Raw genomic sequence first — 24,420 nt, 5'->3', positions numbered from 1 at the left:
TCTCCTTGAATCTGGGGGAGTGGGAAGGGGAATCCCAGGCCTGGGTGGCGGGAAATAGGGGGGGTGGGTGGCTAGCACGGCCGACTCTCCCTCAGTCAGCTGCCCGCAGGGAACGTATTACCACGGCCAGACGGAGCAGTGTGTGCCATGCCCGGCGGGCACCTTCCAGGAGAGAGAAGGGCAGCTCTCCTGCGACCTTTGCCCTGGGAGTGATGCCCACGGGCCTCTTGGAGCCACCAACGTCACCACATGTGCAGGTGCCAGTGGGGTCGGGTGGGCACTGGGACGCCCACGGGCATGGGATTTCCCAAGGGCAGGCCCAGGCTCCAGATCACTCTCTTAGCCAACATCCTGTTTTGTGTGCCTCTGTCCCCTGTGACTGGGTGATCCCGTGGGGATGACCAGGACCATCCCCATCAGAGCTGGGACCTTGATTCATTGCAGGTCAGTGCTCGCCTGGCCAATACTCTGTAGATGGGTTCAAGCCCTGCCACCCATGTCCACGCGGCACCTACCAACCTGAAGCAGGACGGACCTTGTGCTTCCCATGTGGTGGGGGCCTTACCACCAAGCATGAGGGGGCTGTCTCCTTCCAGGACTGTGACACCAAAGGTGAATGGGCTACTCGCTGGGGGACTCCCTAGCTTGTACTACTTCCAAGAAAACTCTCCAAGTCCTCAGAGCAAACCTAACTATGCTGCCCTACCATCTTCCCCAGACTGAGCAAGGCCCACCTGCCTGACCAACCATACTGTCCTGCTCAGAGGGCACATCCTGACCCACCACCAGCCTCAGGTCTAGGAATTAGGAAATAAATAACAGTCCCACTTACCCCATCAGCTCTGGAGAACTGGTAACACATTCCCTTAGTATTACAGATGAGTTTCTATAGGTCTGGCACTAGGCTCAAGTGCCTGAAAGAAAAGGATCGGCATGGTAGCCAATTACTCTGTTCAAGTTTGTTCATCCCTTGGGCTTACAGTCTGGCATGACTAAGAAAGGCTGGGACTCTGGAAGGAACTTTGGTGTCTTCAGTCCCCTGCTTCTCCATGATGAACATGTCCTGCTCATCCCATTCCCCAGAACTCCCACTTTCCCACCATCTCAATTAACTCCTGCCTTTCCCCCTTGCCTGTAGTCCAGTGCTCCCCTGGTCACTACTACAACATCAGCATCCATCGCTGCATCCGCTGTGCCATGGGCTCCTATCAGCCCGACTTCCGTCAGAACTTCTGTACCCGCTGTCCAGGAAACACAAGCACCGACTTTGATGGCTCCACCAGTGTGGCCCAATGCAAGAGTACGTGGCAGGCCAGACTGTGGAAAACGGGGTAGAGAGGCCTGGGAATGGTGGGCATGGGAAGATGTTGGGGTGGGATAAGGAAACCAACAGGGAGCAAGGCTAGGAAGTGGACTGGCAGTAATGTCCCACTTTCCATCTCTCTCAATTCACTCAATCTCAAGACCAGTAGCTGGGATGGGTCCTGTGGCACCCTCTCCCTGGACACAGGTAATGGGGAAACCAAAGAGGTGAAGTGAGACAAGAAGGTACTAAAAGGGCAGAAAGGAAGATGGACCCAGAACTTGGAGACAGATGATGAACCAGGAAGGTGGCTTGCCTACACATGTCTGGTTTCCACTTTGAAATGCTTCAACATCCCTAACCCATTTCCCTACTGACTTTACTTCTCTTTCTTGCTCTCTTTCTTGCACCATTCTGTACAGATCGCCAGTGTGGTGGGGAGCTGGGTGAGTTCACTGGCTATATCGAGTCCCCCAACTACCCAGGCAACTACCCAGCTGGTGTGGAGTGTGTCTGGAACATCAACCCCCCACCCAAGCGCAAGATCCTTATTGTGGTACCCGAGATCTTCCTGCCATCTGAGGATGAGTGTGGGGACGTCCTCGTCATGAGAAAGAACTGTGGGTGGCTACAGAGCTGGGCCAGGGGAGGGCAGTTCAAATAAGATTGGGAAGGAGAAAGAGAAAGAGAGGGAGAGAGATTAGTACAGGAAGAAGTGGGGAAGTGAGAAGGGAGGCCGTGGGAGGAGAGCTAACAAAGGAAAACAGCAATGAATGTTTTACGTTTGATGGAGAGCAGAGTTAAAGCCAGCACTGGGACTAGAAATCTAATAGGGTTAAACATGTGTCACTTTCCTGTTCTAGCATTTTTGCTCTTCCATTCATTTAAATGTCAAATTTCTTAAACTCTGTGGGTGCCTGGATGTCAAAGAGGAGTTGTGGAACAAGTGGAGGGCAGGGGGAGAAGACATGTATATGCTGGAGGGTGGGGGAGGTGTGTGCACTGGGAGGGGGTGGGTTCTGTCAGCATGACTTCTTCCCCCACAGCCCTCCTCCAGGAGGGCTTGGGCAGCCTGCCCTGCTGCTCTCCTGACCTGCTTCTTGCCTTCCCAGCCTCCCCATCCTCCATTACCACCTACGAGACCTGCCAGACCTACGAGCGGCCCATTGCCTTCACGGCCCGCTCCAGGAAGCTCTGGATCAACTTTAAGACGAGTGAGGCCAACAGTGCTCGTGGCTTCCAGATCCCCTATGTTACCTATGATGGTGAGCAGGGGCAGGAATGCCAGGGAGGTGGGTGAGAAAGGGGAGGCTCAGGAGTCTTCGGGGGGGGGGGGGGGGGGAGCAGGGAGCGCAGGAAGAGTTTCCAGCCCTAAACCGCTCCACTTGGTTGATTTTGCAGAGGACTATGAGCAGCTAGTAGAAGACATCGTTCGAGATGGCCGGCTCTATGCGTCTGAAAACCACCAGGAGATTTTAAAGGCAAGTGAACATGCACAACAGTAAGAACAGCCAGCATTTAATGAGCGTGTAACAGTATGCAGGCAGTAGGCTGAAAGCTTACATGAATAGTCTCATTTGGTATGCATGGTAGCTCTATGAACTAGGTACTTTCATCATTCCCACTTTGCACCTAAGACAACTGAGGCACAGAGGGTTGCAGAACTTGCCGGGTGTGTCTGAGTCCATCTGACTGCAGAGTCACTCACGCTACCTTACACTGTGGGGGGAGGCAGATGAGGAGATGAAATGCCTCCTACTGCTTGCACAGTAGGAGAAATATGGAGCACACATAATATGGGGCAAGGGAGGTACAGGAAGATCCTTCTGTATAAGTCCCTCCCCTCCCTGCCTCCCTCTTCAGTTCCCACAGAAAAAGAGCAGATCGAGTGCAGCATGACCTGTTTTAAAGAAAAATAAATGTTACCAGCATTGAAGAATAAACTAGACCCCTGGGTTTGTGGATCCCAGTTTGAGAAAACTTTACTTAGCAAACTACAGTCCTAGCCACAGTATTATCCTTCACAAATTATCCATGCAAGAAAAAGTTTTATCTTTGTGGTTACTAAAATCATTTTTATAAGGCCATCAGAATGAGAGACACGATGACAAAAATCCAGAACTTGCAGACTACAAAGGAAATAATTTCAGCACTGCTTTTTGAACATGTTTTAGAGCATCTGAACCCTTAATTCAGATGTGCTGTGGAACTCTGATGCATATAGTAGTGGAGCTGTTTTGATTAAAGTGGAGATGAGAGGCCGGAAGCCCTGCCTCTTCTTTTAAAAACCTGCTGATGCCAAAGGGAGAATACTAGCCTAGAAGCCAGAAGATCTGAGTCTCAGTGCACAGTGCCTGGCACCTCATAGGCTCTCCACACACCACATTGCTGTTTCAGACAGAATGGTCAGAAAAGGCCTCTGAGAAGAGACCTGGATCAGGTAAAGAGCTACGTGTTAGAAGATCAGGAAAGGAGCATTTCAAGCCAAGGAGCATGGGAGCAGTGTGGCATGTCTGAGAACCCGCAGGAGGCCAGGGGAGCTCAGCAGAATAAGAAAGTCCAGGGGGGCTGGAGAACAGAGAGCAGAATATGGATCACGTTCAGTCTATGGGCCATGCAAGGGACTGGATTTTACTGGGTGAAAAAAAAGGAACCAGAGAAGTGTTTTGAATAGAAAAAGGACATGATCTAATTAAAAACCAAAAAAAGTCACTTGGGCTGCTTTAGGGGAGAACAGTCTATTAGAGGCACAAGGGTAGGTAGAAGCAGGGAGACCAGTTAGGAGGCTACTGCAAGTAGTCCAAGTGAGAGATGATGGTGGCCTGGACAGGGTGGTAGCTGTGGAGGCTGTGAGAAGTGGTCAGACCCCAGATATGTTTTGAAGGTAGAATCAACAGGATTGGTTGTGGTTGTGGGCAAGAGAGAGGAGTCAAGGATGACTCCAAGGCCTGGGGCCTGAGCATCAGAAGAATGGATGGAGCTGCAAATGACTGAGCTGTAAGATTCTCAAGGACGAACAGGTGGTGGGGTTGGAAATCCAGAGTTCACCTCTGGGTATGCCTATTCACCATCAAGAGGGGCTGCTTCTAAGTTGAGGCTTGGTGTTCCTCTTTCCCACTCCCAATGCTGAGGCTGACATGGCTACCTGCTATCCTCTGCAGGACAAGAAGCTTATCAAGGCCTTCTTCGAGGTGCTGGCCCACCCCCAGAACTACTTCAAGTATACAGAGAAGCACAAGGAGATGTTGCCAAAATCCTTCATTAAGCTCCTCCGCTCCAAAGTTTCCAGCTTCCTGAGGCCCTACAAATAGTGCTCCTGGGGCCCAAGACCCAGGTTTTAAAGCCCCCAGACTCCTTAGCCCTCAGAGCCGGCAGCCCCCATCCCGAGATGAGGAACTCTCTCCTCTCTTTCTTTTGGAGGAAAAAAAATATCATTATAGACCAAGCACTCTCCCTTTCTGTCTCTCTAGCTTCCTTTCCTGCCTTTCTCTGCCTCTTTCTTTCTCCCTCTCTCTCTCTTTACTATGGTCCCTTTTCCTTACATACTCCCTGGAAAAGCCATTAAGTGCTGGCTCTATTCCCCCTGAGGGGTGAAAGAACAGCATCTCCTTCCCCTTCCCCTTCCCAGCCACACTGCCCATTTTACCAGCTCACTTCCCTGGCCCCATCAGTTTGGAAGGGTGCTAGAGGCCCATGAAGGAAGTGGGTCTAGTGGGGGATGGGGAGGGGGAAGAAGGGCTTCTGCCATTATAGGGTCGTGCCTTGCTAGTCATGAGCCAAAATGTCCCCTGGCTGTGCCCCCCAGGGTGATTCAAACAACCCAGGGTTCTGCCAAAGAATCCTTGACCTTCAGGCTTAATGCCAGCACTGGTCCTCTGGGGCGCGTGGTTTGAGCCCTGGACTGCCCACACAGCTGGCTTTCTTGTCTACACAGCTCCTCTTTCTTCCCCCACATGCCTGCTTGGGGTCCAATCCACGAGGGCTCACAAAAGGCCCATACCACTGGGCTAGTGGATACTAGCTGAATGAGGAAAAACAGCAGGCATTACCATGTTGAATGTGCCGCTGTCACTCCCCAAGAGGAAAGACTTAGCTCTGCAGGACAGAAACCAGGTTTTAAAGCATCACCAAAAAAAAAAAAAAGAAGAAAAAAAGAAAGAGAAAGAAGAAAGAAAAGAAAAGAGAAAAGAAAGAAGAAAGAAAGAGAAAGAAAAGAAAGAGAAAGAAAGAAAGAAAGAAAGAAAGAAAGAAAGAAAGAAAGAAAGAAAAGAGAAAGAAAGAAAGAAAGAAAGAGAAAATGTATCATCTGAAGGACTAGACTACAAAATTGGAAGCCAGCCTCAAATACTAACCCCTTTTCTTTCTTGTCTTCCTGGCCCAGCCATCTCCTCACCCCTACCTGAGTGCTCCCTGGGGGAGCCCTACTCTCCTTGCTAAGTGTTGTCCTTAGAGAAACATGGCTGCTGACCAGAAGCCAGCCTGGGCCTTGCCCCAAAGTTGTCTTTCCCTTGTAGCCCCAGATGGCTTGCGGGCTCCACCAAAGAGGATCCTGCTCAGCAGCCAGCCAAGAGCCACCTACCTCTGGCCCCAAGCTGTGGGCAGCAAGAGGAATGTGTGCACACTTGGCGAGCCTTCTGCCCACCCTGTCCACATCTAATAAGTGCAATCATTTTGAGTCTTCCTATGTTGTCTAGAGGGAGGAGTTTTGTTTTCTGGTTTTGTTTTTTGTTTTTGTTTCTTTTTCCTCTATTAGAACAACCCTATTTATAGCTGCCCAAGAGAGAAGAGTGTATGTTTGAAGTGGAAGAAAAAAGGTTTTGAATCTCATGAACCTTGAGTGCTGGAGCATCTGATCTGTCTCTGCTCTCCCACCAGTGGCCATCCAGACTGCTGGAGCGCTCAGCTGGGGGAACCCAGAACTGTAGCTCAGAGGCACCTGATGTGTAGAAGTAATTCTGGGGACGTGATGGAGCAAGAAGAGGGACCTGTGTTTGCTAAACCAATCCTGCCATCCCTGTGTCCCCCCATGGACTCAGCATGGACCTCATGGTTGTAGAGGCCAATGAACTGGTCAGTGATTCTCCACCCTCAAGGAGGGAAAGCCTCCATCTTTTCCCTGCCTTCATCCTGTTTTCCCCCAGGTGTGCACATGGAAGAGGATCAGGACCAACCCCCAGGGGATGGGCTGACTCAGGGCCCTGAGGCCAGAGACAAGGCTATGGGTACCAAGAATAGGACAAGTTAACTAGGCATGAAGTTGTTTGCCTGACCTTGGCGGTCTGCCATTCCCTCTGGGAGCAGACTCAAGACTAGTTCCTCCACTACTGTTTTTCAAAAGGAAGAATCCAAGTCCATGCCCAAGCTCACATCCTACACCTCATTCCACTGCTGCCTATAAACTTATTTTCCACTTGCTCCTTTTAGTTTACCCAAAACTGTAGAAAGCTATAGTTCTATTCAATCAAAAGCTGCCGATTAACTTCTAGGGTTCATTTCTAAGTGACTGTCCTAGGCTTTTGCTCCCCCAGGAGACTCGACACTAAACAAAGGGGTTTGCACCATCCCCTCACTCCCTAATCAGTAGGCCTTAGGCAGTAGGTAGCCAAGGTCAAAGCTAGTTCCCCTGAGCTCCATTAGCCAACACCATGACCCTTGGAAGCAGAGTATCTGGTTTCTTTTGTCTCTCTGAGTCTCTGAGGGCTCTGCTATAAAGACAAAAAAATGGCTGCTTGCATGCAAGAAAATGGCCATTTAATAGAAGTATCAACACTTCCCAGGAAATGCCATGAAAACTGCTTTAAGCAACTCTGACCATCCTAATTCTCCACCAGAAGCTAGGGTAACTTTCTGATTCTCTCCCTGCCATTGCATCTCTCTTAGCTAGAGAGTACTTCTCAATTTTATGCCTCAGGGTCTGGCTTCTTGCTCTCCTCCTTTCTTGTCACCCCATACATATACACATAAACATACTTCCTCCAATAATTTATTTCATGGTTTCTGGAAACTGCAAATGATTTCCACAGTATGGAAAGTATGTATAGACCACTAGGCTTCTTAACTAATGTCAAAACAGATCTTGGTGAGCAGGTAAAGATTTGCTAATGTCCATCACGCTTAGTTTAGGTCGTCCTGCAAGTTGGGGTTAGCAATCCAGGCAAAGCTGCTGCTCAACCTATGGAGGAGGCCAGTCCTAGGGCATCAAACCAGGGGGTGAGTGGACTGAATGAGTCAACACTCAGGGACTCTCTAGGCCTTTACAGGTCAGACAGAAAAAAGGGTTTTACCAGTATAGGGAAGGAAGATGGTGTGAATGGGAACCCTTCATGAACCAGTCCCAAGGCCTCTGCCCAAAGGTGTGTTTACAGGGCCATAAGACCGTGAGGCCTCATTTATCTTAGTATAAAACCTGCCCTGATCTGAATCTGGGGATGGGAAGCCATTTCTGCAAAGACTCTGAGCGCCAAGTGGTACACATCAGAAAGGCACTTAAATATTCAGCAACATGGCAATTCCTTTTTACTTTTCTGACTCCCTCTTTCTATATTACTAGGCCAGGTCCATTCCCTAAATCTGAAGGAATGGGAAGGAAACTCTCAGTCAGGAGAAAACTGACCAGAGCCCAGACTTGAGCTGTCCTGCCCCAGACCTATAAACTCCCAGAGGCAGACATTGAGTTGTGACTGCTCTGAGTAACTCCAGCCAGGATTGGTTTAGTTTGAGGTAATGGAGGCTCAGACTTGTTGCTGCAAGTTCAGTTATACAGCCCTGGTCTCTGGCTCTAAAGAAGTTTTTTGTATCTGAGAAGTGTTCTCCCTATGTATGTTTGAGGGGACTTTGTAGTGGATTGGTAGGTCATATCTCAAAATGTCAGAAAACAGAGTATTCAAACTTTTGTATTTGCTGCTTAACCTCAATGTAACAGGCTCAAACTAGGGGAAAGGAGACAAAGCATAACAGATCATAAGCAGAAAATAATGTTAACCTGCTTGGCTTCTTTCTAAAGCACAGTAAGAGAAAAAAGTGGAAGCAAACAACACAAGGACATCTTTAAATCTGACCTGTCTCAAAGATAGCACACCCTGTCCTTGGGCCGTTATTTGGACTAGGAACCCTTTAAGAAAATATATGATTAGGGAGAATAGAACCCCTAGTTCTGTTATTAGCTTATCTACACAACACATTTTAGCAGTTTGGACAAACTGAAAACTTTATTCTTCTATGTGAGTTAAACTGAAGTTTCAGAGAATAATCATTTCTACATGGGAGACTTTTTTTTAATGCAGAAAAAAAAATCTCAAAATGTTGTATTTATATCTGCCTTCCACTGCTGCCAATATAGTAAGCATCTCCTACACAATCAACAATAAGCAGTAAATGATGCAGTTCATAGAGTATTTTGCACTTGGGGAAAAAATGTATCTGAACTTGTAAAAAGGAATGTTTGGATTTTGTATTGTCTTTTTTTATTATTATTATTAAAATACTAAATGAAACTCCTTGGCCTGACATCTTTTCCTTTGTCTCAATAGTTTATCCTGGAGCTGAAATAGCTTTGAGGAAACAAAGTATCTTCTGGCTTCCATACAGGACTTATATTTTTCATTTATCCATCTTATTCCTAATGATTTTGGAATTTGAAAAGGCCTGTCTCTTTGTCTTTTTTTTTTTTTAAAGATTCTATTTATTTATTCACTAGAGACACACAGAGAGAGGCAGAGACACAGGCAGAGGGAGAAGCAGGCTCCACGCAGGGACTCCAGGATCACACCCTGGGCCGAAGGCAGGCACTAAACCACTGAGCCACCCAGGTGTCCCATCTTTGACTATTTTTAAAGGCAGTATCAAGAATTATCCCTTAAGGAGGGTCTAGGGAGTAGGGGAAATTTAGGGTATTTAGTACAGTTCCCCAAATCTAGTCAGGCCACAGGTTCCCTAATTAAGATGTTCCACTCTACCAAATGCCAGCACTGAGAGTCACCCAAATTTGTTCCTTTTATGCAGTATACTCTTGGTCACCCAACAGAATTTTGAAGTATCATTCAGCCACTGAGACCATTACTACTACAGGGCAGGAATGCAATTTCCAATATCTTACAAATGAATAGTCCCAATTTCTAGGCTCAGAGATGATAGATAAAACTTAATTGTTATAATTCTATAATTCCCTGACATGATATTTTATTGGATTTAATATCTATATGATGTAGCAATTTAAGAGAAACAAGGCAAAATCTACCTAATCAAAAAATACGTTGGGTTGGCCTACTAGAACCCTGAATTTCCCTGTTTAGCATCTATAAAGGATAGGCAGGCACATTCACCTCACAATTACTGAACTGTAACGTGCCCCGCATCGTGCATCAGGCTATCTGTCATAGCCATACTCAAGATAACAATAGCCATGCTCAAGATCCATAGCCATGCTCAAGATCCATACTCCTCAAGGGAAGAATCTGATTACAACTGACCTTTCCATATATATTTTCCAACAGGAGAGAAAATCCAGTCTACCTGGTCACTATGAGTATAAATTAATTCACTGCATTTGATTTTATACATTAACTTCCTGTAAGTTTGATTTAGTGTGACAAAACATGAACACTTGACCACAAAATCACATTTCTAGAACTGCAAACAAGGACCGATACAGGACTATTATGACTATATCAACTTGGGGCCATCCTCTGACTTATCCTTTCACTCTCTTTTTTATTCCAAACACCAAGTCTTCTACCTTCTTCCTAGGACATTTGTGAGGATGTCCCAGGTTAATGTATAATCAAGGCCAGTAGAGTATAGTTCTATCTATATCAAAGTCTTTTAAAACAGGGCACATGAAAACTTTCTAGGGAATTCTTAACAAGGGTATGTGAAGACCTCCCAAGAGGTACTGGGCAAGGAATCAATCTGAGGGGCATTTTAAGGAAATAAGTTTCCAGATACTCAGCTTCTATTAGAAATCTTTCCCCAAATGAATCTGTTTGAGAACCAGCCAGGATACTTAAACACACTCTCCATTCTACCTCCTCTTTCAGCATAGTCCTTATCTTACTTTACAAAAGAAAGGCATATCCCTCACCTACACTGAATCTTCGTGCCTAGGATATAAAAACCTGGGGAATAGGAGGGAGGGGTTGTTTTTTTCCACTCATAGAAAAATATTCCTATTACAATTGGTCCATCTTAGAAGATGTTTACTGTTCTCTACCTCCTACTAGAGAACTAAATTGTTTATTAGCTGTTCAATCCATTATCTCCTAGCAAATATCCTTTCTTTAAAAAAAAAGTAAGAACTTTTTAACATTTTTTTTACTTTTTTACAGTAAGAAAAAGTTTGTCATGAAATCTAAAAAATTATTTGGAGTTATTTCTGATTTTTAAACATGAGTCTTATTTGTCCCCCAAAGCCAAACATCAGAATTCAACACAAGCACATACCCATATTTGCCAAGGGATAACATGCCTTCTAATCTACTACTCACTTATTAGCTAGTGGATTTAACTACATATTATATGGCATTGTTCCAAACTATATAATGAGAAACAGTACTATCTTGTTTTTACAGGTTTTTGTAATGTTAATATTAACTCTATAATTTTTTTAGATTTTATTTATTCATGAGAGACACACAGAGAGAGGCAGAGACACAGGCAGAAGGAGAAACAGGCTCCATGCAGGGAGCCCGATATGGGACTTGATCCCAGGACCCCAGGATCACGCCCTGGGCTAAAGGCAGACACTCAACCGCTGAGCCACCCAGGCATCCCAACTCTATATAACTTTAATCATGACCAATTTTTAATAATCTATTTTATTAGCTATAGCTAATAATTTCTTTCCCAGTGATTTTTACAATATTCTTTAAAACAGATATTAACATATTTATTTGGATTGAAGAATGAAGTCAGACTTTTTCCTAACAGAAAGTAAGTCTAATTTGGCTGATTGGTTTGAAAGAAAAATGGCTTTGTTAATTCCAAAAATGGCAGGTGCTTTCCATACTGAAGTCAATCTGCACTTCGGTATTTTCACAAAAAGATCATAAAAACATGTAATGATAAAATAATTTTATAAAAAAAAAACTGTATTGGTAAAAGAGTATGAAAATTAGTCTTCAGGGATACCTGGGAGGCTCAGTTGGTTAAACATCTGCCTTCGGCTCTGGTCATAATCCTAGGGTCCTGGGATCAAGGCCCACATCGGGCTCTCTGCTCAGCAGACTGCCTGCTTCTATCTCTCCGTCTGCTGCTCCCCTGCTTGTGCTCTTTCTCCCTCTCAAATAAATAAACAAAATCTTAAAAAAAGAAAATCAGTCTGATTAACAAGCTGCCTCTGAGTGAAACAAGGTAACAGGTAACTAAGAATAATTTTTATAAAACTGAAACTCTAATGACTAGATAACAAATCCTTTTGCAAGTTTAGTAGTTTCCAATTCTTTCCTTTTAATAAGATTAAACGACTCTATCTGATAGTACTTGAGAATAGTATTTGGTAACAGGATGCTTTGTAATTGTTGGCATGTATTTTAGGAGTAGATCAAAACTTCAGGAATTTTGCTGTAACAAATCTCTTCCTTTCTCAATTACTACATGAACAAGCTTTCTCAATATTCAGGTCTATAAAAATAAAAACCAAAGAATGGATACTGTACCTTATCTCCTTTTACCATTAGGAATACCTAATACCATGAATACCTGAACCAATTGAGGAACACAGTATTTCTCATTAAGGGATGCATTTTCTTTCTTTCTTTCTTTCTTTCTTTCTTTCTTTCTTTCTTTCTTTCTTCTTTCTTTCTTTCTTTCTCTTCCTTCCTTCCTCCCTCCCTCCTTTCTCTTTCTTTCTTTCTTTCTTTCTTTCTTTCTTTCTTTCTTTCTTTCTTTCTTTCTATTATTCATTTAAGGAATCTCTATACCCAATGTGGGACTCAAACTCAAGACCCCAAGATCAAGAGTGCATGCTCTTCTGACTAAGCCAGCCAGGGACCCCAAGGGATGCATTTTCAATAAAAACTGTTCTTTCTAGGTTTCACATGTTATACCAATATGTAATTTATTTATGTTGTTTAATAAATTGTGTACCAGTAATAACTGTAATGACAATTCAATACAGAAGAAACTTTTTAACAATTAAAGCCTATGGTCACAGACAATAAACTTAAATTTACACTCATTCTTGTTGCAAAGAACTGTGATGTGATCAATAAAAGTCTTTAAAACATACAAATACACTAATTTGGACACAGTTATGTAGAGGAAGTGAATGGACTTAGGAGTTCAAGAAGAAAGGGAATCATATAAAGTCTCTACTAAAGTAGAGCTTGTTCATGTATTTTTAAATAGATAATGGTGGGCATCAAGTATTTAGGGTATTTGGAGTCTGCTGGATACAATTAAGAGTTACAGTATGGTTTTAGTTTAAAATGTTAAAATCTACAGTAACTCAGAAGTCATATCTTCTACAAGTTCTTAAATATGTGATGGAAAATTTAGATACCAACTTTTTTTTTTTTAATATTTTATTTATTTACTCATGAGAGATACAGAGAGAGAAAGGCAGAGACACAGGCAGAGGGAGAAGCAGGCTCCATGCAGGGAGCCCGATGTGGGACTCGATCCTGGGTCTCCAGGATCACTCCCTGGGCCGAAGGCAGGCGCTAAACCGCTGAGCCACCCAGGGATCCCCGATACCAACTTTTAAATGAACAAGAGGGTACACAATCATCTCAAATTATTCAATGGAGTCCATGAAAAACAAAAACAAAAAAAAACATCTTAAGACCACTAGCCTCTATGGGGGCTCAAAGGCAGAAGATAAGCTGTCTGGAATGACCTCCAGTCCTTCCCTCCAAAATATATTCCTCACCAGTTCTCCTAAGAACCTGAAATTACCCACTATCAGAATTTTATTACTACAAAGTCACACACTGATTTCCCAGTTTTTATTCACTGTGTAAATAGGAGAGGTCATGAGCCAATCAGATTGGCATCTGCACGGAATGTGAGAAAGGGCAAATGTATTTTTTATTATGGAAAAAGGTGCGGGGGGGGGGGAGGGACACAACTAGGACAACCTGAGTTCCATTCCCTACTCTATTTCTCACCAAGAGTTTATGCTGTAGGACATGCTATGTATTCTCTCGGTAGGTATGTAAAATGACTTGTCAAACTTTGACCAAAAAGGAACAGAAGGGGGCACCACACTAGTCAGGCTGTTTATTTCTATACTGAGGGGTATATAAAGGCTCTGTTATTAACTGTAAGCAGGGGCCCTCAATTGTCACTCACTGCCCACTGAAACCAAGAATCCGATGAGAACTTGGGCCCCAGTCCCACCTCTGGAAAGGTTGTGTCAAAACAAGTAAGATAGGCAAGGGGCGATGCCTAAAATTGGAAAGCAAGCTTTCTGGTTAAGCTCTGCTGACAGGGGAGGAGAAAAAGATGCTGTCAGTGCCCTCAATGGCATCTTTAGTTACCATAGCCCCCAAATCCAGTATTTTATAAATGTTTCTCTTTAAAAAAAAATGTATTTATTTTTTTCATGAGGGACACAGAGAGAGGCAGAGACACAGGCTGAGGGAGAAGCAGGCTCCATGCAGGGAGCCAGACGTGGGACTCGACCCTGGGCCAAAGGCAGATGCTCAAGCACTGAGCCACCCAGATGCCCTGTGAATGTTTCGATTTCATCAGAATACTTCCTTTGAAAATTCTTTTTTTTTTTTTCTTAAGTTAAATTTTTTGGGGTGAGGGGAGGGAGGATACAAGGGGGAAAAAAAGTTCAAGTCTAAAGGACAGAGAGGGAAAAGTTTCTCACCTCATTCCTCCAGGCACCCAGTTCCTCTCCTAAGAAGCAACCTTGACCAGTTCCTTATCTAACTCCTCTCAGTTATTTTTAACGTTTTACCAAAAACCTCTCGCTCCCTTTTAATGTTCCCTTGGATTTCTGCAAATTCCCCCATCACAGCCCTTCCCTCCTGGAGGGGGGTTAGTAGCAAAAGGGCTTGGTTTGGTTCACCCCGAAGCAAGCCCCGTGGGGAGCAGCTGGTTTTAAGGCTGCGCGTGGGGCTGAGGGGGAATGAGAGTGAGAGAACCCACGAGGACCGTCAGGGCGCCCTCCCTGGAGAGGCACGTCCCTCGCGGCTCCTCGGTGCCGTCCCTTTCCAGAAGGGCCTAGTAATACCTGCAATTGCTTTCTTCAAGGGGGCTGGCTCGAAGATCGGAGGCAGTGCCTGCGGGCCGCGCACAGTAAAGCGCTTCGGGGCGGTTAGGTTCAGCAGAAGCCCGGGGGCTCCGAACCCCGAGAAGGTCCGCAGCCCCAGGGCGGGCTGTGAGACCCCCGGGAATGGCTTCCCTCACCACCTAATCCTCCGGTCCTCCCCGGCTCCTGAAGCGCCCTTCTCGCCCGCAGGCAGCCGACGAGACGGCGAGGAGCCCTCGCGGCCTCCGCTCCTCACCGTTCCCGCCTCGGGCCTCAGGTGGACCGAGTCCCTCGGCGGGACAGGGGGCGGCTCCCCATTGCTATGGCGACGACCCGGCTCGCCAGCCGCGCCCAGGCCCCGACCGGGGCGTCGTGACGTCATCACGCCCTCCCCGGGCGCTCGGCCTCGCGGGCAGTGCGTCACCCGGCCGGGGGGCGGGGCGGGGCTCCGAGGGGCACGGTTCAGAGCCCGGCCGCACCGGCTCCAGGGGCCCGGGAACCTGGATAAGCAGGACGGCTGCCGCGGCGACGGGGGGTGCGGGGTGGAGCGTGCCCTGTATTTCCTATACGGGTTCCGGGGCCCGGTAGAGGCGCGCCGCGAGGAGAGGAAAGTGCGGCGGCCCTGGAACCTGGATATCGCGCGAGGCAAGCTGCGCGCGGGCGGGCGGGCTATGGCGCAGGCGGGTTGCGGGGCCGGCGCTGGTGGCGGGGCCCGGTGCATGGCGGTCTGTCGGCGGAGTCGCCCTCGGGGGCTGTCAGGTTGGTGGCTGCGGGAAGAGTGGGTCCACCGTGCCCAGGTGGGAGGCCGGGCGGGCGCAGGGCCCCGGGAAGGTCCCGAGCCCGGCGTGCCCACCCTCCTCCGGCCCTAGCCCAGCGTCCGGGCGGCTAGACGGCGACCCGACCCCTCCCCCACCCCGGGCCCCGGCCCCCGGCCCCCGGCCCCCGGCCCCCAGCCCCCAGCCCCCATCCCTGCCCCTTCTTTCCGCCCTGGGACGCCTCCCCCATGACTTCTAAACCCCACCCAGGCTCCCAAACCCCACGCCCGCCTCCACCTCTGTGACCCTACACACCATCCACTGACCCTAAAACCTGCCCAGGCAATCTTCAGTTCTTATTCATTGACTCTGTCCATCCAGGAATTTCCCCAGCACTGCCCAGGGATCCACTAACCCAGAAACTCCCTCAGTTCTAAACCAATGACTCAAGACCCGAGACCCCCACACCCCTCCGAAGTGACCCCCCCCCCAGCCTTTTCAGTGACCCCATTGGTCCGGTAACTCCCACGGTCCTACCCCGTGTTGACCCACAAACTTGGTGACGCCCCTCAGACCTTTCTTGGTAACTTAAGCCGTACTCCAATAATTTCCCACCCAGTCGTCTTCTACAGAACCCTCAATATCTAACCCCTTCTTTTCCCCTGTAGCCTCATGATCTTCATTCCATGCTCCCCCTTCACCCTAAAATTACCCCCACCGACATCCCTCTCTGCACCCTCAGCCCCTCAATATCAATCAGCACATGACTTACAAGTGCCCGAGCACCGTGCTGATACTCAGGAAGATGTAGCGATGAATATGAAGTAGTGGTAGTAGTAGTTGGAGGCATCAAAGAACTCTGGATTGAGTGTGTGATCCCACACTCAAGTTCCAGCTCTGACCCTGTTGTGCTTTGGAGACCTAGGACAGCTTCCTTTTCGCTGAGGCTCAGCTTCTCATCTGTATTGTTGATAAGGTTGAGTAAAGTGATCTCAGAGTTTCCTTCCAGCTGTAAAATTCTGCAGTTCTCAGTCAAGATAATATTTGTTTGCAATCATTTTTGTACCCTCCCTAGAAAGTTACTCTTGTAACCTCACTTAGGGCCCACTCGCTTCATGAACCTTATTCCCTCACTCTCATGACCCCGTACCCTACACTTTGAATAGTCCATTCCCATTTCCTTTGATCAGGCCCATCAGTTAACATGTTTGCAAAGCAGGGTAGCAGAGCGCTTCAGCTAGGAGCATTGATGTGATGAGAGACCTTGGTTGTAGTCTGACTCTGGTTCTTCAGCTGTGGCACCTCAGGCATGGCATTTAGCCTGTCTGAATCCTCAGCCTCCACCTCTGCTAAGGGAAAATGATAATCTTGCCTGAGATGGTGCATGCAAAGCACTCGGCACCATGCCTGGCCCATGGAAACCCTTAGATATAAGCTGAGAAACTCTTATGGCTCTTACTCTGTCCTGGGTAACTAGGGATTCAACATTGAAGACAGGGCCCATACGTTACATTACTTCACCACCACCACTGAACTCGTGGAATCCCCATCTCATACTTCTGCTGTGGCCTCCTCTGATTCTTTACTTCATATCTCTTTAATTATGATTGGCCGAGCACCTGCTGTGTGCCATGCCTGTATGTATTAAATTAAATTTACTCTTCAACAAGGGTAAATCACCAAGAGTTGATTATTACTGTATCCACCACCATTTCACATTTCTGTTGGTTTGGTTTGGTTTTAAATAAATAACCCAAAACAGATGAGTAGCAGAGCGAGTATTTGAGCCCACATCTTCCAAACCCACTTGCTCCGCTGCCTCTCTTGCCCCCAGGACCGGCAGAGTTTTCCAGATCACCCAGAGCCCCTTGTTCCTTAGTTTCTAATGATTCTTAAGCCCAACATCAACCTATGTCATGACCCCCAAACTTTCTGTTACCCTTCACCCCATGGCTTAGTGACTTCCTCAACCCATGGTTCATGACTTTCTGCCCCACATTGCCTGAGACCCCTGCACCTTAATACTTTTCTTCGTCTTTTCTCCACATAGCCTGTCACAGTCCTTACTCCACAATCTCACTCGCCCTAAAGGGGCTACCATCTTCCTGGCACTTTTCCCCAAACTGACTCATCCTGCTAAGTCTCTTCCCCACCAGGAGTTCAAATACTCTAAAACCCTGAGGCCCAGTAATCTTTCCTCATAGGATTTCCTATTTTCAGTCACTTTTCAGTATTCTAGCTGCCTCCTTTCAACCATCCTCAGCCATGTCCTGTTACCCAGAGCCTTTAGCCCTTTTACCTAGTGACTTCCCCAGCTTCAGTGAAATGAGCCCCTTCCGTCCTGACATGAACCTATCTTTCATAACCTCTACACCCTCCTATTCTAAGACCCCTCTTCACCTTCTGCACAGTATCCTATAAGATCCTGCCTCCCATATCCCCAGATCTCATCTGGGCATCCTCCTCCTTGTCATCAGTGAGCTCCGTTTCAAACCAGAATTGTCTTCACCCTGTTTCCCCTCCCTGTATCCCTGCCACTTCTCACAGTACTCAGCATCCTTCCTCTTATTTTTTTTTCCCAGCCATCCTCACCGCATCAATTTTGATAACATTGATTATCATGCAAACGTCCCTCTCATCCCAATTCTCCCTTTTCCCACTCTTCTGTGCATCTAACTCCAGGGCCACATGAATGACCCTGCCACTCTCAGCTCTCCTACATTCATACACCGCACTGTCCATCCAAACCTCATTGGCTTCTTTGGTTTGTCCAAAGAACTACACTCTTCTCTGGGAACTTCTCATCATAGATCACCAGATCACAGTCCTTTAGGTAACAAGGAGAGAGATCTTAGAAATCCAGAATTGATCTAGCATTGTCTCCTTGACACACTCCCACAATCCCATTTGATTTTTGAAGCTGCTTGGTGTATATGCCCTCAGGGTGGAATGTTTTGGGTGTTAGCTTCTGCCGGCATTGAATTAGCCCCATTGTTTTCCAAGTTCTGGGAGGACTTTCCAGTTCCCTCCCACCAGAACACTGGACAGTGAATAGCAAAATGTGACATTAAAGATCCACATCGCAAAGTCTGTTCTGTGGATCACTAAATTCCCAGGTCTCCTGTGATGTTCTTGTTGGCTGTATAGCAATAAATAACAGTAAACCTAGACTTAGGGAAAGAGTAAACCCTGGAGTCTACAAATTGACTTGTAAAAGAAGCTTTTGCCTTAGGCTTGCTTAATCTTTCTTAGGTCACAGAACTTCTGCCGCATATCTTAATGATTTGGGTATTCACCCACTCCCCAGCCCCACAGAGGCTGGGTTTTCTCTGTCTTCTATCATCTTGCTCTGATACCTTGTATTATGAGGTGGTCTGTAAATACTGACTGAATTGAATGGACTCCCTCAGAAATTCTGTATCAGGTGCAAACAAGTAAAAACAGGTCATGTCAGTGTTCATTTTGTAGACCCAGAATCCCTCCCCCCAAATCCCTGCAGACGAATAATGGGCAAGTCCCTTGATTTAAACAGACTGGAATTTAGACACTTCCTTTTTCAGTCTGTCAAGTGGGGGAATGGGCATAGTATTTGTTTTGACTATATATCTGGTAAGACTAGAGAGATTGGTTGCCATTCTTGCAATACAGTGGTAACAAGGCCAGGGTCTGTTATATACAGACCAGTTCTCAAGAAAACAGCCAGGTGAAATACTTACTGGGGTTTGCAAAGACAACCAGGGAATAGGAGAAACCAAATTGGCAAAATGTTGGCAATTGTTGAAGTTGGATAATAGGTTCATGAGACATGTTACACTCTTCTTTCTAGTTTTGTGTATGTTTGAAATCCATAATAGAAGTTAAAAAAAAAAAAAAGACAGCTAGATGAACAAGTGCAAACTTAGCACTGTTCCTTGGAAAACACCTCAACACAAATGTTACTGAGTCAGTACTATTATCTAGGTTAGGTAGTATATTTAGGTAGTTAGGTAGTATATTTAGTCTAACCTATCCCTGACCTCTTCTGTTTGTGAGTAGCAGGATGCTAAATAACAAAAATTAGCACCCTGCAGAATTGTGTACCAGTGGCCCGGATATTGTAACATGCTGGCAATAAGCACCTATTGCCCTGAACCTGAGAAGGTAAGGAGTGGGGGTAGGTGAAGGAGAGACCAGAGCTCAACTAGGATCTTCTCCTTCTGGCATAAGGCCTTCGGGTACTGGGATATCTTAACGATATGGATGCTCGTTCATTCATTCCATTCATTCTTTCTCATTGCCAAATGTTTGCTGACTATCTGCTAGAGGCCAGGTAATTTGCTAGACATATAATAATAAGTAAAGTCTATGTTGAGGAAATTAAGCAGAGAAGAGAGTACCAGGAGTCAGAGTTTTAAATTTTAAATAGGGTGGGTAAGGAAGTTCTCACTGAAAAGGCAACATTTGAGCAAAAACTTGTAGGAAGTTAAGGAGTGAGTCAAGCATACATCTGGGGGAAATGTATTCCAGTCAAAAGGAATAGCAAGTGCAAAGGCCTCAGAGCAGGAGTATGCCTTCTATATTCTATATTTGAGGAACACAAAGACACTAGCCAGTATGGCTTCAGTAGAATAAAACAGGAAAAACAGAGCAGAAGATGGGGCAGGTGGGAGAGAATTGGTGGCAGGTCATGTTAGCATTTTGTTGTGCATTAAGAGAGAGGAGCCATTAGAGGGTTCTAACCAGTTAAGTGACATGATCTGACATTCAGGACCATCTGGCTGCTTTGTTCAGAATAACCTGTAGAAGGCGAGAGTGGAAGGAGGGAAACTGGTTAGGAGGCTAATATAAGAGTCCAGGCAGGGGATCCCTGGGTGGCGCAGAGGTTTAGTGCCTGCCTTTGGCCCAGGGCATGATCCTGGAGACCCGGGATTGAATCTCACGTCGGGCTCCCTGTGCATGGAGCCTGCTTCTCCCTCTGCCTATGTCTCTGCCTTTCTCTCTCTCTGTGTGTGTGACTATCATAAATAAATTAAAAAAAAAAAAAAAAGAGTCCAGGCAAGGGAACTTGATGCCTTGGACCTAAAGTTAAAGCAGTGGAAGAGTGAAAAGTGGTTGGATATTTTGAAAGAGGAGCCAACAAGATTTGCCAATGGATTAGAAAAGAGAAATTGACGATAGCTCCCTAATTTTTGGCCTGAGCACCCAAAGGATGGAGTTCTAATTTACTGAAATAGGGGAGCCAAGAGGAGGGGGCAAGATGTGAGAAGGGGTAGATAAGGAATTCACTTGTGAATGTGTCAAGTTTCAGGTGTTTGGGGACTCGAGATGTTGCATAAGCAGCTGGATAGACAAGTCTGTTAGACGTGTAAATTTCTGCTCTCCTGAGAACTGAAAGAACACTATTTCCTGAGCAAGAGACAAGGCAGTACAGTGGAAGAACACTGGCATTTCAGGTGTGAGGCCTGGCTCTGCCACCAGCTAGTTGGTGATCCTTTGGAACTCTTCCCACAGCTCTGGCCTCCAGAACTTCATCTGCAAAATGACTGCATTAGACTAGAAATGAGCGCTCTTCTCAGCCCACACTCATTGTGAGAGTCAGTGAATTAGGGCTCAGAGTAAACAAGATAACATCTGTGTATTTGAGAGCATTTTGAAAACTGCTGAGCCCTACACCAGGTAGCAGTGTTGGTCATAAGATTCCTTCCTTCATTCCTTAAAGTAATATCCAGTGAGTGCTCGACACAGGATACAGTGGTGGAGAAGATGCATCCATGCCCCCGGGTAACACTACAGACTAGTTTGTCTGGTGCAACTTCGCTGCTAAATGTGGAGGAAACAGGCCAGAGGCTGGTGGTCTGGTGTGACATTAGCCGGGGAAAGCCTGTGCTTTTGCAGGCTTTAAGCCTATGGCCTTAAGCTACGGACAAAACCGCAGACACCTCTTGATCTGGCAGCTCTCTGTCAAGGTAGAGAAACGTGTGTCAAGTGAGGGTCTCACAGATCCTAACCTGGGTCTGGGAAAAAAGTGAACATGGATGTCAGAGATGAGGCAAGATGATATTCCAAGTGAGGGAAAGTGGTCATTGTTCCTGGGGTGGTAGGACTCTGTTTCTTTGTTCCTTCATTCTTACACTCAACATATACTCCTCTGCTAGGATCTTCTCTTTAGGAGCTCATGGGTTTTTGTTTTGTTAACTATTTTATTTATTTGGGAGAGAGTGGCGCACAGGGAGAGCACAAGCTGGGGGAAGAGGAAGAAATAGACTCACCGCTGAGTGGAGAGCCCAACACGGAGCTCGATCCTAGGATCTGGACCTGGGCGGAAGGCAAACACTTAACCAACTGAGCCACCCAGACGCCCCAGAGCTCATTGTTCTATAGTAGTTTCAAATCCTGCCTCAGGAGTTTCAATTAGATCTAATTCACAGTAAGTGGAGTTGACTTAGGATTCAAATTTGAGCTAAAGAGCTTGATTAGCTATGTGATCTAATAATATTATTCATTTGGAATCTGTGGCCGCATTCTTCGTTAGGTGCTAATTACGCCAAAGTGCATGCTCTCCAGAAACTAAGTTATAAGCAGTGTAACAGAAAGTAGGAGTGTGTTATTTTCCCCCCAGAAGAGTCAGATTTAAGGAAGACACATACTGTGGCAGAGTAATTCCTTTGCTGCATCTAGAAGCAGTGGCTGTGCCTTGTTTATCCTTGTGTCATTCAGATGTCAATGTTTATATTATAAGGAGAGTCTCTGACCAACTAAATAAGAGTACAAGATATAGTCCATCTCCATTGACAGGTCACCCACAAAATTTGTTTAGAGTGGATATGTAATCATCTTTCTTTAATGGAATGGGGAAGTTTTGTCCTGGTGAATGAAACAAAACCACTGAGATAAAATCCAAGTGCAGCTGAAGCCATTGTCTTTATCCTATGGCCTTAAGCTACGGACAAAACCTCAGACACCTCTTGGCTCTGGCAGCTCTCTGTCAAGGTAAAGAAACGTGTGTCAACCTGAGGGTCTCACAGATCCTAAATGGTTGTCTCTGTTTTGCTGCTGCAGGGCTTATTTAAGCTCCTCACTTATAGCTCAGAATCAGAAAGATGTGGGCTGTTGGATGTGATGTACAAAGCCTCACAGCACATTAGAATGTCACCAGCTGGAAGTCAGAGCACTTCTTCTGGTACCTCTGGATTAACATTCGCCCTGAACTTGCCCTCAGGATATGGTTCATCTCTGAGAAGCCCAGATAGAACTTGCTAGCTTGGTACTTTTTCTCACTGTATTTGTTGGAAGCCCCTGCTGCTGTGGGATAGTTGATAAAGCATGACTCCCATGCACTTATGGTAAGAACCAAGGAAATGAGGGCTCTGTGAAATTGTAGAACTGGCCTGAGTCTTAGATGTGGAGGATATATCTGAAATCAGAGTTCTCTTTGAGGATATCATCCTCTCAACCTAGGAAGGAAGTACTGTCTGAGGCCACAGAAACAATGAGGGAGAAAACCCGTACCTAGCCACCACTTCAGCGGAACCCGCCCTTATGACCTGGCGAGGGCCATGTATGCTAGAGCCAGCATGTCCTCAGGTCCTGTGCAAATTTGCAGTTGCCTCATGTTCAGCTTGATCACTTTTCCATATGATCCATGAATTGTGAAGCTATGTTTTCAGGCTTGGTTTTCCTGCAAATCTATAACCTGGAATCTATGCTGTCAGTACTGAACTGAGCTATGCCTCATGAATGGAGAATCATAAATATTCCTGTAGCCAACCAAAAGTGCAAGACATGCTTTCAGACTGTTTTTTATTCCTTCATTTGTACTTGTTTATTTTACATAGATAATCCATTCATGAGACCTAAGCTCAGTGAAAAGTCAACCTTGTATTGCTCTTCCCCCACTCAGTTACCCTTCTACAGGTGACCCTAGTTAGTAATTTCTTGACTGTCTTTCCTCAGATTTTTGGATACCAGTGATGTCATACAGAAGGCACTGTTTTATACCTTCCCATTTTTTTAAATTGAATATGTTTTGGTGATCTTTGCATGTCAATATGTAAACACCTTCCTCATTTACCTATGTCTGCATAGTATAAAAGTTCCATATTGAAAAAAATTGTTTTTAAAAATTAAAAATAAATTTAAAGTTCCATATTGAGAGACATTTATACTGCTTCTAATGTTTTCGCTATTACTACATATAGGGGTGCCATAACTAACCTGTGTCATTGTCCAGACATGCGTGTCTTCCTGCAGACCAGACATGAAATTGCTGGGTCAGATGGTACATACATTTGTACTTTTGATCAATACTGCCAAATTGTCCTACGTAGAGCTCATACCAATGTATACTCCCCACCGGCAGTAGAAGAGTCTGTGTGTTTCCCCCACAGCCTCATAGACATTGCTCTGAGTTAAAACTATACAGATCAACATAGGATATTGAGCAACGGGGCCCCACCTTGACACACTATTCTGCAGGACACACAAAACACAGCACAGCCCCACTTTGAGGAATACCACACTTAAAAACGTAGCCACCAGACTCTGGTGGTTAGAAGAAAGGAAAATCTTAGAGGAAGAAACTTCCTACCTCAGTTCTTAGACTGGCATGAATTAAAGGAGAAATAGATGTCTTTTTTTTTTTTTTTTAAGATTTTATTTATTCATGAGAAACACACAGAGAGAGGCAGAGACACAGGCAGAGGAAGAAGCAGGCCCCACATAGGGAGCCCAACGTGGGACTTGATCCTGGCACTCCAGGATCACACCCTGGACTGAAGGCAGGAGCTCAACTGCTGAGCCACCCAGGTGTCCCTAGACATCTTTTTCTGCAGGACTTGGGAGGGCTGTGGGGGAAATAAAGGGAGATCCTGTGAGGGAGGAGCTTGCAACCAAGCAAATGTGTTTAGTGTTCACTGGAGAAGTACCTCTCAGCTCCATGCTGGTTTCTTATCATTTCAGCAACTTTATCTTTTTTAAAGGTTATACCCCTTTTAGTGCAACTGTTCATTTCTTTTTGGCCTCTTTGGTTCTCACCTCACTTGAAGTTAAGGTGTCTGCAAGTTGAAACTGACTTGAAGTTAAGGTGTCTGCAAGTTGAAACTGGATGAGTGTTCAACCTTATGTCCTGTTTCACTTAGTGTTCATTTGTTAACTTTCCTCCATTAATTCAGATGGTCCTCATGGTT

The 24,420-nt window shown here is 45.9% G+C and overlaps 2 protein-coding genes and 1 long non-coding RNA gene across 8 annotated transcripts in view; 2 read left to right on the top strand and 1 right to left on the bottom strand.

Moving 5' to 3' along the window:
- SCUBE3 (signal peptide, CUB domain and EGF like domain containing 3) overlaps positions 1 to 5,517 on the top strand; it is a 33,623-nt gene extending 28,106 nt beyond the window's left edge. For 2 of the 3 annotated variants that reach the window (XM_077904313.1, XM_077904312.1), the window contains 7 exons: positions 96 to 257; positions 445 to 612; positions 1,139 to 1,300; positions 1,726 to 1,923; positions 2,416 to 2,568; positions 2,705 to 2,784; positions 4,465 to 5,517. In XM_077904313.1, coding sequence (XP_077760439.1) covers positions 96 to 257; positions 445 to 612; positions 1,139 to 1,300; positions 1,726 to 1,923; positions 2,416 to 2,568; positions 2,705 to 2,784; positions 4,465 to 4,614 — 1,073 coding nt within the window. In that variant the 3' untranslated portion in view covers positions 4,615 to 5,517. The remainder of the gene's footprint in view (positions 1 to 95; positions 258 to 444; positions 613 to 1,138; positions 1,301 to 1,725; positions 1,924 to 2,415; positions 2,569 to 2,704; positions 2,785 to 4,464) is intronic. The other variant, XM_077904314.1, reaches the window with a different exon arrangement.
- LOC144317646 (uncharacterized) overlaps positions 1 to 14,889 on the bottom strand; it is a 51,493-nt gene extending 36,604 nt beyond the window's left edge. The window contains exons 1-2 of one of the 3 annotated variants that reach the window (XR_013383654.1): positions 14,484 to 14,888; positions 833 to 914 (exon numbers count right to left, since the gene is read on the bottom strand). This is a non-coding gene — a long non-coding RNA (uncharacterized LOC144317646). Of the gene's footprint in view, positions 1 to 832; positions 915 to 14,483 lie in introns of all 3 variants that reach the window. The other 2 variants (XR_013383653.1, XR_013383652.1) reach the window with 2 other exon arrangements.
- A 58-nt stretch (positions 14,890 to 14,947) lies between these two features.
- The window catches only part of ZNF76 (zinc finger protein 76), a 34,947-nt gene continuing 25,474 nt past the window's right edge, over positions 14,948 to 24,420 (top strand). The window contains exon 1 of one of the 2 annotated variants that reach the window (XM_077904325.1): positions 14,948 to 15,146. The gene's annotated coding sequence lies outside the window, so the exon portion shown is untranslated. Of the gene's footprint in view, positions 15,261 to 24,420 lie in introns of both variants that reach the window. The other variant, XM_077904324.1, reaches the window with a different exon arrangement.

This window comes from Canis aureus, chromosome 7 (assembly GCF_053574225.1).
Source record: "Canis aureus isolate CA01 chromosome 7, VMU_Caureus_v.1.0, whole genome shotgun sequence".
In the NCBI taxonomy this organism is placed as follows: domain Eukaryota; kingdom Metazoa; phylum Chordata; class Mammalia; order Carnivora; family Canidae; genus Canis; species Canis aureus.
This window is presented reverse-complemented; position numbering and strand designations above follow the sequence as displayed.